Source organism: Terrapene carolina, unplaced genomic scaffold, assembly GCF_002925995.2.
Source record: "Terrapene carolina triunguis isolate 2854851 unplaced genomic scaffold, T_m_triunguis-2.0 Scaffold233, whole genome shotgun sequence".
NCBI classification, from domain to species: domain Eukaryota; kingdom Metazoa; phylum Chordata; order Testudines; family Emydidae; genus Terrapene; species Terrapene triunguis.
The window spans coordinates 4,157,374-4,174,424 of record NW_020664584.1 but is presented as its reverse complement, the minus strand read 5'-3'; the positions used below and the strand labels follow the sequence as shown (position 1 = coordinate 4,174,424).

At 43.9% G+C, this 17,051-nt stretch overlaps 1 protein-coding gene across 1 annotated transcript in view; it reads right to left on the bottom strand.

Annotated features, from left to right (window-relative positions):
- Positions 1-17,051, bottom strand: part of PTPRT (protein tyrosine phosphatase receptor type T) — a 697,808-nt gene that overhangs the window by 225,556 nt on the left and 455,201 nt on the right. The window contains exon 9 of the mRNA XM_026656812.2: positions 8,630-8,739. Coding sequence (XP_026512597.1) covers positions 8,630-8,739 — 110 coding nt within the window. The remainder of the gene's footprint in view (positions 1-8,629; positions 8,740-17,051) is intronic.

The following is a 17,051-nucleotide window of genomic DNA, read 5'->3' as shown; positions in this document are numbered from 1 at the left end:
TCAGGATAGTTTCCAGTTGTGCCTTTAATATTGTCTCCTTGAGAAACTGCCAGATGTCCTGCATTCCCTTTTCCCCTAAATTTTCTTTCCATGGGACTTTAACAAACTCAAAGAATGGATAGGTAAAATCTGTTCTTATTCTACTGTTCTCATGCTTTGTATTATAATGGGTTGTGGTTTCAGGGGCTCAGCTTGGGAGAAATTTAGTCCTACTCTATTTTAAATCCAGGAAATGCATCCCACAAACATTGGCCTGATATATGACCCTCTAATTCAGTGGCTTTTTTCATGTAACTACCTCTCCTGCAGAGAAAAACTGAGCAAAGTGACTCAGGTGAAATGGTGCACTGACAATTTAAGAGATGATGGAAGGCAGATCACAATTTTACATGACAAACAAAAAGATCTGTAACCTCTGAAGTACAATTTTAACTCAAATCCACTGGGATTAGAGAAACTAGACTCCACACAGCCTATTAAAGAGTCTGAAATAGCCTGAAAGCCCCTTACACTTTTATTCCAGGCATCCAAATACAAAGAGTTGATGCATTTGAAAACTGTGACTGAGAAAGCTCGATAGTTAGAAGCTACAAATTAATTTTTTTCCTAAGGACCATACACAACCTATAGAGGGCTTGATAATACATTAAGAACATATGTCACGAAAAGAATACGCCTTGTAGTGTTTTAAGAGACAGTTTGTTACTTAGACAATGCGTCTAGACATGGCTCAGTGCATGGACTTTTCCAATCTGAGATTTTTTTTTATTTTTATTTTTTTTTAGCTGAGCAGATGAATATACTGTAGATACTCTTTAAATGCCTCTAGGATTTAAATGCATCATAACAATGCCTTCCATCTTCAGTCAAGTAACATGAGGAATATTTCACACAGAGGATTGCTGGGTCTTTCTTCTTCTTTCCCTCCTTGACCACCTAGGAAGTTCTGTGAACCTCTAAAATCAACAATTCCCAGAAGACCATTATACACAAAGGGAACACTTTTCAAAGTAGGGTGCCAAAATTGCTGTACTTGGATGTTTCATCGGGCATTTAGATAGCTTAAAAACAATAACTGGATGCATAGGTGCTTGATTTTAGGGTACCGAAGTTCAGAAATTGGACTCAAGCCTGTACAAAATACTTGGATCTTTGTGTGTGCACTATTTATTACAACTTAGACTAACAAGTGGCTGAGATAAATGTATAGCCTAAAATATAAAAACTCCAGCACAAAACTGATCAGTGAACTTGAATCAGGTCATATGTCTCTGTGATCCACAACAGCATAAGCCTTTGTATTTTGTGTAATGCTGGATTGATGACGCCACTTATTTAGGGCAACAGTGATGTTTATATATCATTTATACACAATCTTTGCAGTGATGCTTCCACGCTGTATAGAAACTATTATATTATTGGCTTAATCACAATGAGTTTGATTCTTAACATGCATTTTCCAATATATAGTATAGCAGCTTTCATGGGACTGGTAAAATTACTGAACAGCTGTGCAGCTTTTAAACCGGGGGTTGGGGGGAGGGGGAGTCCTTAAAGCAGTTGTATTAGATCTTGCCAATCACAACAAGTTAAGAGAGACAGCTGTAATGCGACCTCTTTTATTAATGTCACATTCACACACCTCTCTATAAAGTTTTTCGTACCTTACCAATCATAGAATCATAGAATATCAGAGTTGGAAGGGACCTCAGGAGGTCATCTAGTCCAACCCCCTGCTCAAAGCAGGACCAATTCCCAACTAAATCATCCCAGCCAGGGCTTTGTCAAGCCGGGCCTTAAAAACCTCCAAGGAAGGAGATTCCACCACCTCCCTAGGTAACACATTCCAGTGCTTCACCACCCTCCTAGTGAAATAGTGTTTCCTAATATCCAACCTAGACCTCCCCCACTGCAACTTCAGACCATTGCTCCTTGTTCTGTCATCTGACACCACTGAGAACGGCCGAGCTCCATCCTCTTTGGAACCCCCCTTCAGGTAGTTGAAAGCAGCTATCAAATCCCCCCTCATTCTTCTCTTCTGGAGACTAAACAATCCCAGTTCCCTCAGCCTCTCCTCATAAGTCATGTGCTCCAGACCCCTAATCATTTTTGTTGCCCTCCGCTGGACTCTTTCCAATATTTCCATATCCTTCTTGTAGTGTGGGGCCCAAAACTGGACACAGTACTCCAGATGAGGCCTCATCAATGTCGAATAAAGGGGAACGATCACGTTCCTCGATCTGCTGGCAATGCCCCTACTTATACAGCCCCAAGTGCCGTTAGCCTTCTTGGCAACAAGGGCACACTGTTGACTCATATCCATCTTCTCATCCACTGTGACGCCTAGGTCCTTTTCTGCAGAACTGCTACCTAGCCATTCGGTCCCTAGTCTGTAGCAGTGCATAGGATTCTTCCGTCCTAAGTGCAGGACTCTGCACTTGTCCTTGTTGAACCTCATCAGGATTTTTTTGGCCCAATCCTCTAATTTGTCTAGGTCCCTCTCTATCTGATCCCTACCCTTCAGCGTACCTACCACGCCTCCCAGTTTAGTGTCATCTGCAAACTTGCTGAGAGTGCAGTCCACACCATCCTCCAGATCATTAATAAAGATATTAAAAAAAACTGGCCCCAGGACCGCTTGGGGCACTCCGCTTGAAACCGGCTGCCAACTAGACATGGAGCCATTGATCACTACCCGTTGAGCCCGACGATCTAGCCAGCTTTCTATCCACCTTACAGTCCATTCATCCAGCCCATACTTCTTTAACTTGGCGGCAAGAATACTGTGGGAGACTGTATCAAAAGCTTTGCTAAAGTCAAGGAATAACACATCCACTGCTTTCCCCTCATCCACAGAGCCAGTTATCTCATCATAGAAGGCAATTAGGTTAGTCAGGCACGACTTCCCCTTAGTGAATCCATGCTGACTGTTCCTGATCACTTTCCTCTCCTCTAAGTGTTTCATAATTGATTCCTTGAGGACCTGCTCCATGATTTTTCCAGTATACCAGCACAATCCATGATTCTTCTTGTTTGCCTGAACACTTGCTTGAAAACCTATCGATCTGCCTGTCTGTTATGTGCACCTGTATACCTAGCTACCCGTTAACCCAGCTATAGAGCTGTTGATCTTAATCTCCATTCTGTTACTTACTTTTATATCAATCTGTGCATCTCCCCTATGGTTTACCATATATCGGTACCTACCATCTCTTCACATGCTCATTATATTAACTGCCTACCTGCTCACCCATTACCACCCTTCACTAACTTCTGTAAGATATACTATAATGTCTTTGCCTCTCTCTCCACATAACTGGTGTCTTAATATTTTCAGCATCCTGTTGACCATAATTTCAATCCTGAGCTATCCTACTGCCTTGGACAGGAGCTTTCTGCTTCCTGAGAATAGAATCTAGTTGCATTCTGATTTGTAGATCTGTAGGGTTCTTTCTTTAAAATCCAGCTGTGCCTGTATCCAGTGAAACAATTCTCAAACCTATTGTATTTTTTTTAAAGTCAGTCTTAAAAGCAAGGCTGTAGCTGTGTGTTATTTAACATTCAATGCCAGACCCCAAGAGCAATATGAAGGATAAATGTCAATCCGTTGCAACTTGAATAGTCAAAGAGGCTCATTATGGTCCTTTCATTCTGTTTAAGCTCTTTCGAGTTATACATAGTCATTACAAACTTAGTGATTTTTGACTGCTAAACAAATTGCTTACTGAAGATTTTGCTGCTGCATTTTAACCCAGTTCTTCATGTGAAATCTGCATGTGCAAATTGTGATGGCAATTTGTGAGATGTGGACACCTGTCTGCCAGACAATTGTGAGAATAATAGAGAGGCTTAATGTGAAAAATCTGCCTTGAGGTAAAGTAAATGGAATGTTAGTGGGATACCCAACTTATTTATTTATAATAGGTGCTATTTTTAGGAAAGGTGCTTCTTGTTCTTAAAAACACAACCACTCTAGTTCATAGATTAGGGATGTTTTCTTTATTGGCCGTATTTCTTTAAAACCTCCCACCACTGCAATACTGCTAGTGCAGGCCACTGGTGACAGGAAACAAAAGAAGTAGCAGCACAGACCAGCCACTGACATTTTAACCAAGACGTCAGCAGAATCCATTGAGAGCAGGTCAAGATAATGCTGTGGTAAAGATGCCTGAATTCTGCCTAAAATAGCACTTCATCTATTGCTAGTACTGATGGAACTACACTAGTGCTACACTCGTGATGTGAAATTTTAAAGATAAATACCACCGTAGACAAAACTCATGGGTACTAACTACCCATACAGCTGAACTTGAGATTAAGCAGATCTATCCATCTTAGATGATGCATAAGTGAGAGGTACCTTTGCACAAAGGCACTAAACAATTAGGGAGCATAGAGTTCAATTGCTACCCAATTCCCTCAGGCAGTAAGGTGAGGCATATATCTATATGTGCCAAGAACTGTGCTTTATTTAAATAGGCACTGTCAAAAGGATGTATCTCCACTTTCACTCTAAACACAGAGAGCCCTGGGTTTAGATTGATCTCTTGTGTTATGGAGTTCCATGACTTGAAATCTACAGTTGAGAATATACTAACCACCTCACTAAACTAAGCACACCTGAATAGCTATACCATGCTGGCTCCAACTGCATCATTCATGCTGCGAGTACTTGTCTTGGAGGGCTATGGAGGATGAGGCTATCTGAGGTAATACCTCCATGTCAGTTTGCAAATTTCCCCATACCCAGTAGGAAGCATCTCTGCTTAGAGAGATGTTTGTGTGTTCCATTTTAATTCTCTGGTTGTTTTAGTGCTTAGGTTTCCTCTTTATTGAAGAGAATAGAGGAAGAGGAACAGTTGGAATTCACCTTGACCCCCCCCTACTGGTGCAGCCATCAAATGTGCATTGAGTCATTATCAGGAAGGGAAATTTGTGTATGCACACCTCCAATGAGATTCAAGAACTGATCTGACTTAAGAGGCAAAGTCACTGTTATGATGCATCACCGCTCTCTACGCAGTTGCTCAGTCAGAAAAGCAACTCAGATTAATAAGGTCCTTTCAATGACCTGTGCCCACAGGTCATGTTTAGCAGCAAGTCTCTTTAAGAATTAAAAGGAGGGTTTTTTTAATCATTTACACTCCCCAATTTATTTTTATATTCACTTTCCTATAAGTCATTTGTGTTCTCAGAAAATAATTAATTTGCAACTTATACCATCCAGGGCAGTTCCTCAGCAGCATATACAAGGGCTGTTATATAATTTGTTATCTGTGTGCATGTAAGACCTTGTAGTGTACCTTTCAAAAGGTGCATTTGGAGCTCAAAAAGGGGATAATAAACTGGCTAGATCCAGCTACAGTCTAGACAGGTGAGGTGAAATCTTGCCCAGCCCCCATAGTTTTGCCAATGTGTCTCAATTGTCATCTACAACCCTATTGCTTATTTTAGTCTAGGACTTTCCCTGAATGGAGATTGTTAGTCATAGAGAATTGTGAAGGAGTTTGGCAATATACACAACCCCCCACCAGAGATTAGGCGGAAGCCACCAAACTCAATTTCTTTTTTGACCCAGGTCACTTCTAAAAATCAAGTTTCCAGATGTGAAAGGCTTAGTGCATTAACCTCCCTGTAACACCCAGCCATCTGAAATCTGCTTTTATTATAGAGGCATCTGGTAGCATTACTATAGTTACAGACCTGGCTGAAATGGCACACATTTATCAAGAGGAACATCTTTCATATGCAGTCTTTTTACTGTATCAACTCAATCTACATTTCTAATAGACATGAGGCAAGATGATGTAATAGTTTATGAATTCACATTTAAGCCCAGCAGACTACAGAACTTACTTTGGCTGCAATGTATAAGAGTTTGGTGGTCTCAAACTAGTCTTTGTTTGTTCACTCTAAAAACAAACCCTGTTTGACATCACTGGCACTGCCTCCCAAGGGGTCCATTAGGACGAGAGAGCAGGTGGTCTGCTGGTCAGAACTGACGGGAAGTGGGAATGTTATGGAAGGGAAATCTTCATAGACTCTGTTGGGCTGTGTAACAGTTTACCATCTGCATGCTTACCCCCAAAATAATTTTGTGTGCTCTTCCACTGCGAAAAAAGAAACCAAACTGTAAATGGTTCCCGTCCCTCTATATCACCCCACTCTGAAGAGAGTCAGCAAGATTTTAGAGTAATAAGAAGGATAATTCTTTCTGATATACCCATCAACACAGATTTATTTATATAAACTATGTGCTCATTCTTTAGCTCACTCAACATCCTGCAGCAGAAATGGAGACCACCATTGTTCTTTGCAACCCTAACAATTGTTTTAGATCCGTTTAGGCCTTCAAAAGCTACCTTCGCAAGGAAAGAGGCTTTACGCTCTTTTTTTTTTAAGTGAAAGCTGGGATCCCACCTCACATTTCTAGTTTCCCAAAAGCAGGTGGGATTGCAGCAGGGGATATCACAGGGCTTGAAAGTCAGCTCTGGACTGTACCTTAACAAGCCGAATGCTGTTAGCTCCTCCTTTTTACTAAATTGCCTTACTGATACTATTTTGTAAATTGTTCCTGTCTCTTGCCTTATGGGCTCCAAAAGGTGACAATTAGTACATTCATCCAGTGCAGTGTCTGCTCACAGGTTAACCCTTTAAGTCATGAGATTGTCAGTTCAGAGTCTGTTACACAGTTGCCTTCTTTCAAACAGGTTAGGTGCACAACCTCATACCAAAGAAGATCAGATCCTGCTCTCTTAGGCAGAGAGATCTGCTCTAACAGGGCATTCCTGGATAGGAAGCGGTATAGCTACAGCGTAATACAGTCCCTAAGGGTTCAGTCTGGCCTTTATAGCACAGAACAGTTTATATGCTGCTCTAAATAATGCTAAAGGCTGCAACAGTCCCTGGCTGGTTCCAGGACTGGTAGAATGGAAAGATGGCTTAATGAAGCTCGACAAGATTCAGGAATCTGTCCCTTAATTTGCGCATGTGATTAATATGAATGAATGCACAAACTGAGCAATTGCATGTACAAATGGACAATTCTGATCATTTGCACATTTACTCCATCTGTGTGCCTAACTTTCAAAATCCATACTCTGAGTGCATCTTTCACAGAACTTCTGGAAAAGATATGTCACTCTCCACATAAACTGCATCTATATTTCCCCTTCATGACACCAAGGGCACCCACTTTCAGGATCCCTCCCCATCATCATCCCTCTGGGTGGAAAATCATTGTCTCTCTCCCTTCTGACTGAGATATTTCCAGGTTGAACAGTCCCCTGCCTTCAGCGTGTTATTCCCAGCAAGACTAATAATAGCATAACTTCCCTCAGTTATAAGTTAGCACACAGTTCTCTCTCAGGAAACATATTTTATTCTGGAGATAAACAAACTACAGGAAAAAAACATATTTAAAACAATAAAAGGAACCTACAATTATGCCAATAATCTTACCAGAGAATAATTCCCACCTCCTACCCAATCTCCACAAGGTCAGCATCAGTGCTCCCAACCCTTCCTTAAGGATTGGGGTTCTCTGTGGACCTCCTGATGATTTGCTGGATCAGAACAAAAAGCCCTGAGCATATTGAAAACCAGGCTATTTATCAAAAAATCCTCTCTTTGTCTGTTGGTCCCTGGAGAATCCAGTTTGAACTAGTATATGCAAAACTCTCCAGAGATGGCTTCAAAGGGCTGATAACTGGAGGAATTACATTAGCATACCTGCTCCTCCTAGAGAATTTACATACAATCTCACCATAATAAACAATTGATTTTTAATAAAATGGACCCCAAAGGCATGAAACTCATTTCAATAAGGTCTAAACCAATTCAGTAAGATTTCAGTAAGGTTTGTCCAAGATATTGCAGAATATTGTTATTTCTGTCATAGGATGTTCCATCACTTTACAGATGAGGAACCAGATTTCAGATTAATGGCATACATCCTTTGATAGGTTCCTACCCATTATGCTAGGCACAGCACAAACAAAAGACGCATATCCCCTCCCAAAACAGGTTTACCCCCTGAAGACAAAGGATAGGTATACCACACAAGTGAAGCTATCAGAGTGAAGATTGTATTATGAAGACATAGCTAAAGCTTTGGATAACACATTTTTATTAGGCATATGGATTAAACCAAATTCCATGAGGGGGCTGACAGAGTGAGAGTACTTAATAAGGAAGGTGCTTATTGGCTGCATTTTGTGAAAAGCGGAAGGAAACTATATGGCAGAGAAAGGAAGTGGCTGCAGTATTCAAGATGGGAGATAATGAAAGCCTGAAAGCATTATAGCTCTAGGGGCAGAAAGGATGGAAAGTATATCTTGGAAATGCTGTGGAGGAATAAATGGCAGAATTTGCGATGACCTGGATGTGGGGCAATGGAGATAGTTAAGGGTCACATTTGGACATGATTTAAAGTAGAGCTATTTACTAGATCACACATTTCAGTGGCAGCAGCAAGGTACCATGAAGATTCTCACCTATTTTATTTAAGTCTCCTTTAAACTCCTACTGAAATCTCTGAAACATCATGGCTATGCTGACCAATACACTTGCGCACACATGGAACAGGTCCTCTGGTAGATACTCTTTCACAGCAATCTGTTCTCCTTACCTCATAGAGTGTAATGATACCATTGGTCTCATTTGGAGGCTTCCACTGAACATAGATCTTTTCTTCAAAGGGTCCTCCTTGGATAGATTCTAGGGGAACAGGTCCAGGAACTATAAAGGAACAGAGTGGAAAGTCAGTAACTCTCCACAACAGTCTCATGTGTATCCCAGAGAGGCTAAAGTCTTCCAGCAATGGTGCTCTAGAGCTGAGAAAATATACACTCTGGGCCAAACGGGAACATTTAAAAAGGTATTAGTACCCATTACTATTGGTCCATTCTTGACCTTGGGGTCCAAACATGAAAACTCATGTACTGAATATTAACAACAAACACACTCTAATGTAAAGTCGCTGCTATCTTCCAATGTTTCAGTGATCCACCATACCTAGCTCCATCAGCATGACAGAGGCAACTTATTGAGTGTATTTATCACAGAATCAGAGGTTATAGAAGATACAAATAGCAACTTTATGTATTACCAGCTAGTGCTTTGTTTGTATATCTGCACAGACCCCAGGTTTCCTTATCCCCAACATGATCATGCAAGAAATTGCCTACTTCTATTGCAAAGAAATTATGCATTTATAATTGTACCATTTATCACATATCCAGGTATCTATAGATATTTCATTTTGTTATTAAATGTGTATTTTTTATTTTTCAACTTACCTCATTTCTTTTACATATTAAGACAATAAAAATACATTCCTTAAATAAAAATAAATTGAACAAGTGTGCATGATTTAACATAGCCTCAAATATAGCAACTTGTGTCATACAGTCATAATACATAGAACCTCAGAGTTACAAATACCTCAGAGGTTGTTCGTAACTCTGAAATGTTCATAACTCTCAACAAAATGTTATGGTTCTTTAAAAAGTTTACAACTGAACATTAATTTAATACAGCTTTGAAACTTTACTATGTGGAATAAAAATGCTGCTTTCCCTTTATTTTTGTAGTAGTTTACGTTTAACACAGTACTGTACTGTGTTTATTTGTTTTGTTTGTCTCTGCTGCTTCCTGATTGTGTAGTACAGGGGTGGGCAAACTTTTTGGGCCGAGGGCCACATTTGGATGGGGAAATTGTATGCAGGGCTGGGGCAGGGGGTTGGGGTACGGGAGGGAGTGCTGGGTGTGAGAGGGGGCGTGGTGTGCAGGAAGGGGCTCAGGGCAAGGGATTGGGGCAGAGGAGGGGTGTAGGGTGTATGAGGGGGCTCGGAAGGGGTTGGGGTGCAGGAGGGCTGCGGAGTGCAGGAGGGGGCTCAGAGTAGGTGTGCAGACTGCAGCAGGGGCTCAGGGCAGGGTCTTGGGGTGCATGGGGTTCAGGGTGCAGCAGGGGGCTCAGGGCAGGGTCTTGGGGTGCGGGGTGTACAAGGGGGCTCAAGGCAGGGAGTTGAGGTGCGATGTGCAGGCAGGGGGCTTAGGGCAGGGAGTTGGGGGGCAGGGGGCAGGAGGGGTTCGGGTCCAGCCCGGCGCCGCTTACCTAAAGCGGCTCCAGGATGGCAGCGGCATGCACCAGGGCCAGGGCAGGCTCCCTGCATGCCTGCCCTTTTCCCAGCCCCGCGCTGCTCTAGGAAGCGCTGCGGCCTCTGGGGGAGAGGGGACGGAGGACTCCACATGCGCTGCCCTTGCCGCGCCTCCAGGTACCTCCCCCAAAGCTCCCATTGGCCGCAGTTCCCTGTTCCCGGCCAATGGGAGCTGCGGGGAGCGGGGCCTGGAGGCAAGGGCAATGCAAGGAGTGGGGCCACAAGGATGTGGTGCCGGCCGCTTGTGAGAGCGTTGCGGGGCCCGCAACGCCACAGGGGGCAATCCCGCGGCCCGGATCCAAAGCCCTGAGGGGCCGGATCCAGCCCGAGTGCCGTAGTGTGCCCACCCCGGTGTAATACTTCTGTTTCCAAATGAAGTATGTGGTTGACTGGTCAGTTTGTAACTCTGGTGTTCGTAACTCTGAGGTTCTACTGTAGTAATATTTAGCTCTTACAAAGTACTTTCACCAAAGCCCTCTCTACAGAAATGATTAAACAATATTATCCCCACTTCACAGAAGTGGTAACTGAGGCACAAACATGCTTAGATCGCAATACTGCTCACATGGATCCACTGCAGAATTGGAAGCTGAATAACTTTAAGTCACATAGAAAATCAGTGATGGAGCTGAGAACAAAACCCAGTTTGGTACTCTGCTTACTGGACTAGGTGACCCATAATTCAGGAGGCACAACAATAAACACCCCTACTGTTGTTGCTGGGTCAACACATACTGATCTAACCTTTCAAGCTTTACTTCAACAGCACATTGTCTTAAACCTTAGATGACAGTGCCAGTAAATATTTGTTTATATAAGATTTGCTTAAGTACTCTGTAGGAGTCATTTGTCTCAAAAGTGTAATGGATTTGTGTTTAAAGCATCAGATATAGCAGGATTCATGCTTTATTTGTTTTGGTATGCCACTGAGTTTAAAATAGCATAAGAGTTCTGTTTTGTGTACAAGCAAAACCAACCTAAAATAACTAGGGATTGAGCCATGAAGACCTCCTTTAAGATGTAAATAAATGAGCTAAGCCAAATTTTCTTCTTTTCTTCCCAGCCTTTTGGATAATTTTATTCCCTATCTTATCTCCTGTTTCCTGTCTGAGGTAATCTTCCATCATCATCACAAACAATTCTTTAATGGGTTCCTTTTCTTCCCCTTTTGCTCTGTGTGCACTTTCTGGTTGAGTTCTAGGAATAAAGTTATTCACTTCATAATTTTATTCTTAAAATGTATTTACAGGCAGAATGCTAACTACTACAATCTTCCTTGTCTTTTGGACATTGACGTATAATTAAACCAGGCACTTTCAAATCACTGAGTGAAGCTATGATGGAAGGAAATACCCAGTATGAAGGACTGATATTGCACAGCTGTATCTTTCTCTTCTTTAACGGATGGACATCTTTGTTTATGTATCAGCAACAGGAAGTGTTTTCATTTTGTTTTGTTTTTTGCTACAGTCAGTATTTAAGGATCAGCTCTGGCTTCACAAAAAATTAAACTGTCTTCAACTTGGTGCACAAGAAATGCAGCTACCGATGACAGCCAGACAATGGAGAACACATTCAAGAGCCACTCCTTTCTGCTGTGGTGAAGATTCCCCAGAAGGAAGATTAAGATTTGCCGTATTCAAGAGTAAGAGAGAGAGATTCCCATTTGGCTCACATTGCAAAGCTGCAGCCTATTGACGAGTAGGGTCATGATTTAAGTATAAGATGTCGTAAAGAGGGTAAACAAAGGAAGGACAATTGTTAGCCATGGCCACTTCAGTCGTATGTCCAAATCCCACACCTGGACACTCAACTAGGTATGCAGGCACATGAGTTCCTGCATTACACACTGTGACAAAGTTCCTCCTCTATCTTGGTGGGTCCTGCGCTTATTGGCGGATTTTTCTTGCCTCAGAGATTCACCATGTGGGTTGGGGAACAGCCCAGAGACCTTCCCCTCTGGAAGAACCCACAGTCCAGGACAATTGGGAGGTTTGGGGGGAACCCGGGCCCGCCCTCTACTCCGGGTTCCAGCCCAGGGCCCTGTGGACTGCAGCTGTCTATAGTGCCTCCTGTAACAGCTGCATGACAGCTACAACTCCCTGGGTTACTTCCCCATGGCCTCCTCCAAACACCTTCCTTATTCTCACCACAAGACCTTCCTCCTGGTGTCTGATAACGCTTGTGCTCCTCAGTCCTCCGGCAGCACACCCTCTCATTCTCAGCTCCTTGCGCCTCTTGCTCCCAGCTCCTCACACTCACGCCACAAACTGAAGTGAGCTCCTTTTAAAACCCAGGTGCCCTGATTAGCCTGCCTTAATTGATTCTAGCAGCTTCTTCTTAATTGGCTCCAGGTGTCCTAATTAGCCTGCCTGCCTTAACTGGTTCTAGCAGGTTCCTGATTACTCTAGTGCAGACCCTGCTCTGGTCACTCAGGGAACAGAAAACTACTCATCCAGTGACCAGTATATTTGTCCTCTACCAGACTCCTGTACCCCACTTGTCTGGGTCTGTCACAACACCTAAGCAGCAATAACCGCATCCAAATGTGAGATGTAACTTCCTATTAAGCTGCTCAGATTGAGAAGCTGTACAGTTTGTCCAACCAACTGGTGGGAGACGGACAACTGTAGTATCTGGTCACCAGCTTGCTCACACCACACCTCTCTCTCGGCAGTATCACATGAAAGGCTATGACACCTCCAGTTTGGTTTGATCACATTTTGGCTCGTTTAAGTGGGCATACTGGTGGAGGCGGGGTTGATGTGTTTGAGAGATTAGACTCCCCTAGACCAGATGTTTTACTAACACTCAGTGGGAGGGAGAGCAGGGGACATGGAAAAAACTTTAAAAATAGTACTATCTGAGTAAACATTGACTGATGGAAAGAACCTCACATGAGCTCCATTTTACTAAGTGGAAGAAAGAATGAAGGAATATTGCAAGTTCTCCTGAAAACCTCGAACAAGGAACTTTGAAATAAGTGTGCCATCTCTGGACAAGTTGGTTCAGCATGCTTGAGGCTAACAGACACAAAAGAGTGTTAGTATCTTGCATAAACAGTAGACAGGGAAAAGTACAGAAGGACTTATAGGAGAAAGGATTGTCTCCTCAAGATTACAAAGTGTTCAGTGGGCATAAGAGGCCAGGAGATTGAGGAGAGTTGGTCTCCAGAAATGAGGTGGTGAACTGAAGACGTTTAGGGCCAAGTTCTGTTCTGACATATAGCTGTGAGAGTTTGCAGCTGTAAGAGTACATATGAGGTCCAGAGTATACCACATATTATATAGGATTATGGCTCAGACACAAATAAGACACATGCATAGACCCTTGGATTCTCCATTTGTGCACTTTGGTTACATTCCTGGAAATCAGTGCACTGCCCAAGAAACACCCTTTGGTGTCATAGAACAGCTACGCCAAACCACTCCACAGTTCCCACTGAAGCTGTGAGGTTGCAATAGCTCCCACAGTAGCCATACCTCTTTATCATATGAGGCAATGACTAGTGCAACTGCACAGTGATGGATCTATCACACCTCCTCCAATGCTTCCCCACACCTCAAAATCCTTGTAGGACAGCACAGAGATCTGACTCACAGAACTGTGCTTCATCCAGGAGATATATACCCCTGTATGGCTTCAATAACTCTTGCTGCCTGTGCAGCAGAACAACCCTGGTTCCAATGCATTTGATGAGCTCCACATTCAGGGGAGGGAGCAGGGTTTTCCCTTTTAGGAAAACAAAACTATTTTGCCCTTGGAAGGGGGGCCTGGAAGAATTAGAGAAGACAGAACACTTGCATGGTCTTCATCAGAAATTGTTTTCCTCATGTAACCTCCCCTTCTCCCAATACCTTTTCAAAGATCCACTGATCTCCCAGACCTACTGACCATCACCACAGCTCATAATCTCTGTCCAGGAGCAATAGAGATGGAATGCACAATATCTTAGGATGCTACATGAAGTGGCTAGCACAGACACTGCAGAAAACAATGGCAGAGGCACCAGACCCTCATTTTTATGGGCCCACTATATTCTCTCCCTAAGGTTACCAGTCTGCAGTACAGGTGTTTGTATTTTCCTTTAGTGTAGGTCTTGTGCATTTACCACTGTGCCACCCAATATGGTGAATTAACAAGTCTGTGCAGGGAAATGTACCCTATATAGAACCCTACAAGGAAAAAGAGGAGAGGAATAAGTTAAATAGCACCAATGTTCTAACATTTTGGTTACAACATCAAGGAATAATAAAATCCAGTGGAGAATTTAATGTACCCTCCTCTTTCACCCACACAACACTAAAACTCTATCTACACAGATAGGTAGATTGAACCCTGGCATAGAGCTGCTCCAGGGCTGTTCACCTTTATCAATATGAAAGGCTGATTTCCCCAGCAGAGTAACAATTTAAGATTTATCTTTCATTATGTTTACAAAGCCACTAAAAATCCATCTACTCAAGCAAAACTCTAATGCTGTGAAAGATAACTAACCAAATGCACTCCCAGTCCTGTCTGACAAAAACTCTGATCATTTCCCTGAATTAATAGAAAGGTCCGCCATCTCCTGGACTTCCCTGTGTGATATACTGTAATGCCGGAGCCACTTTCATCACAGAGAAATTTAGCTCAGCAGTGCCTAATAGCTCAGGCAAGGGAAAGATGCTTCCTTATATCCCATTAGATAGAGTGGATGCTTGCAGCCCATAAGGACTCTTAGTTTGAGTCTCAGCTAACGTGGCTTTGTGACAGAGGGAAATTTCCTGCAATATCCTGGACAAACCCTACTGAATTTAGTTAAACCTTATTGTTTAATACCTTTGGGATCCACTGTAGTAAAAATACAATTGTTTATGTGGCACTGTAGAATTGGGTATAACTTTTCAGGGAGACTGATTAATGGAAAGCTTGTGGAAATGCTTGGAACTTTAAAGAACTGTTTGGGACAATGTGTGAAGTGGGTTTCCTAGGAGGTCCTTGTGAGGCCTTTTGAAGTGATGCCTGGAAAACCCATTGCCTACTGATCACCTGTTCCTGGAAACTCCAGATCAAAGAACACCTTCCACTGTATAAAGGAGGGACTAAACTTTTCATGAGTTCTGAACTCAGGCTCTTATGAACTTGTTACCACAACAGAGATCCCTCTGTAGGGTTTGAAAGGACTAATCACCATAGTAGATTTGGGGGTGATCTCTGATAAGCTTATTAGCATGCAGGTAGGTTCTTTTATTATTTTCTCTGTGACGCTTTTAACCTAAGAGTAAATGAGGTTGCACAGAAAAAGCTGTGTAGTAGCTTACCTGTGAGGATTTACACTGTTAGTCTATGAAGAGAAAGCAAGCAGGTCTGCTTAGGCAGTCTATCTTTTGCTGGGAATAACATAGTGAAGGCGGGGAACTGTTCAGTCTGGTCACAAAGGAGAGAGACACGTCTCTCCACATAAGAGAGGCGATGACCCAGGGATCCAGAAGCCTCAAGGTGGGTGCCCTTGCTTGACCACTGAGGGGAAGTACAGGTGCTGATACCCTGAACTGTGACAGGCTTAATAATTTCGTGATAATTTTCCTAGCCTATCGCTTGGACATGTCATCCTTCTTTTTGAATCCGTTTACTGGCACCATCTCTTATGGTGGATTCTCTGTAATTTAAAGCCTTTAAATCATGATTTCAGGACTTCAGTAATTCAGCGACAGTTCTATGGCCTGCAACATGCAGGAGATCAGAATAGATGATCATGATGGTCCTTTCTGGCCTTAAAATCTCTTCTATTGTATCAAATATAAGCTGCTTGTTTTCACTTTCAAGGCCCTTCATAACCTATCATCACTCATTCAGTATTCAAAAGTTGACTACTGACTAGGATTGCCAACTTTCTACTCGCACAAAACCGAACACCCTTGCCCCACCCCTCCTCCGAGGCCCTGTCCTCACTCACTCCATCCCCCCGCCCTCTGTCGCTCGCTCATTTTCACCAGGCTGTCTCAGGGGGATTGGGTGCAGGAAGGGGTTAGGGCTTCGGGGTGAGGCTAGAAATGAGTAATTCAGGGTGCAGGAGGGTGCTCCGGGCTGAGGCAGTGGGTTGGGATGTGGGAGAGGGTGAGGGCTCCGTCTGAGGGTGTGGGCTCTGGGGTGGGGCTGGGGATGATGGGTTTGAGGTACAGGGGGAGGCTCTGGGCTGGGGGGTGGAACCAAGGGGTTTGAAGTATGGGAGGGGGTTCCGGGCTGAGGCAGGGGGTATGGGTTCTGGGCTGGGGCCAGAAATGAGGGGTTCAGGGTACAGGAAGGGCTCTGGGCTAGGGCAGGGGCTTGGGGTGCGGCGGGAAGGGTGAGTGCTCTGGCTGGGGGTTGAGCTGTGGCAAGGGGCCAGGGATGACAGGTTTAGGGTGTAGGAGTGTGCTCCAGACTGGGATCAAGGGGTTCAGAGGGTGGGAGGAGGATCAGGGCTGTGGCAGGGGGTTGGGGCACAGGAGGGGGGTCAGGGGTGCAGGTTCCGGGTGGCGCTTACCTCAAGCAGCTCCCAAAAGCAGCAGCAGCATGTCCCCATACCGGTTCTACGTGGAGGCGCAGCGTGCTGCGCCATCTGCAGGTGCCAGCCCTGCAGCTTCCATTGGCTGCAGTTCCCAGCCAATGGGAGCGGCAGAGCTGGTGCTTGGGGTGGGGGCAGCACGCAGAGCCCCCTGGCTGCCCCTATGCCTACGAGCAGAAGGGGGGACATGCTGCTGCTTCCGGAAGCTGCACAGAGCCACAACAGGCAGGGAGCCTGCCTTAACCTTGCTGTGCTACCGAGCGGACTTTTAATGGCCCAGTCAGCGGTGCTGACCGGAGCTGCCAGGGTCCCTTTTCAACTAGGTGTTCCAGACGAAAAATGGTCACCGGGTAATCCTACTC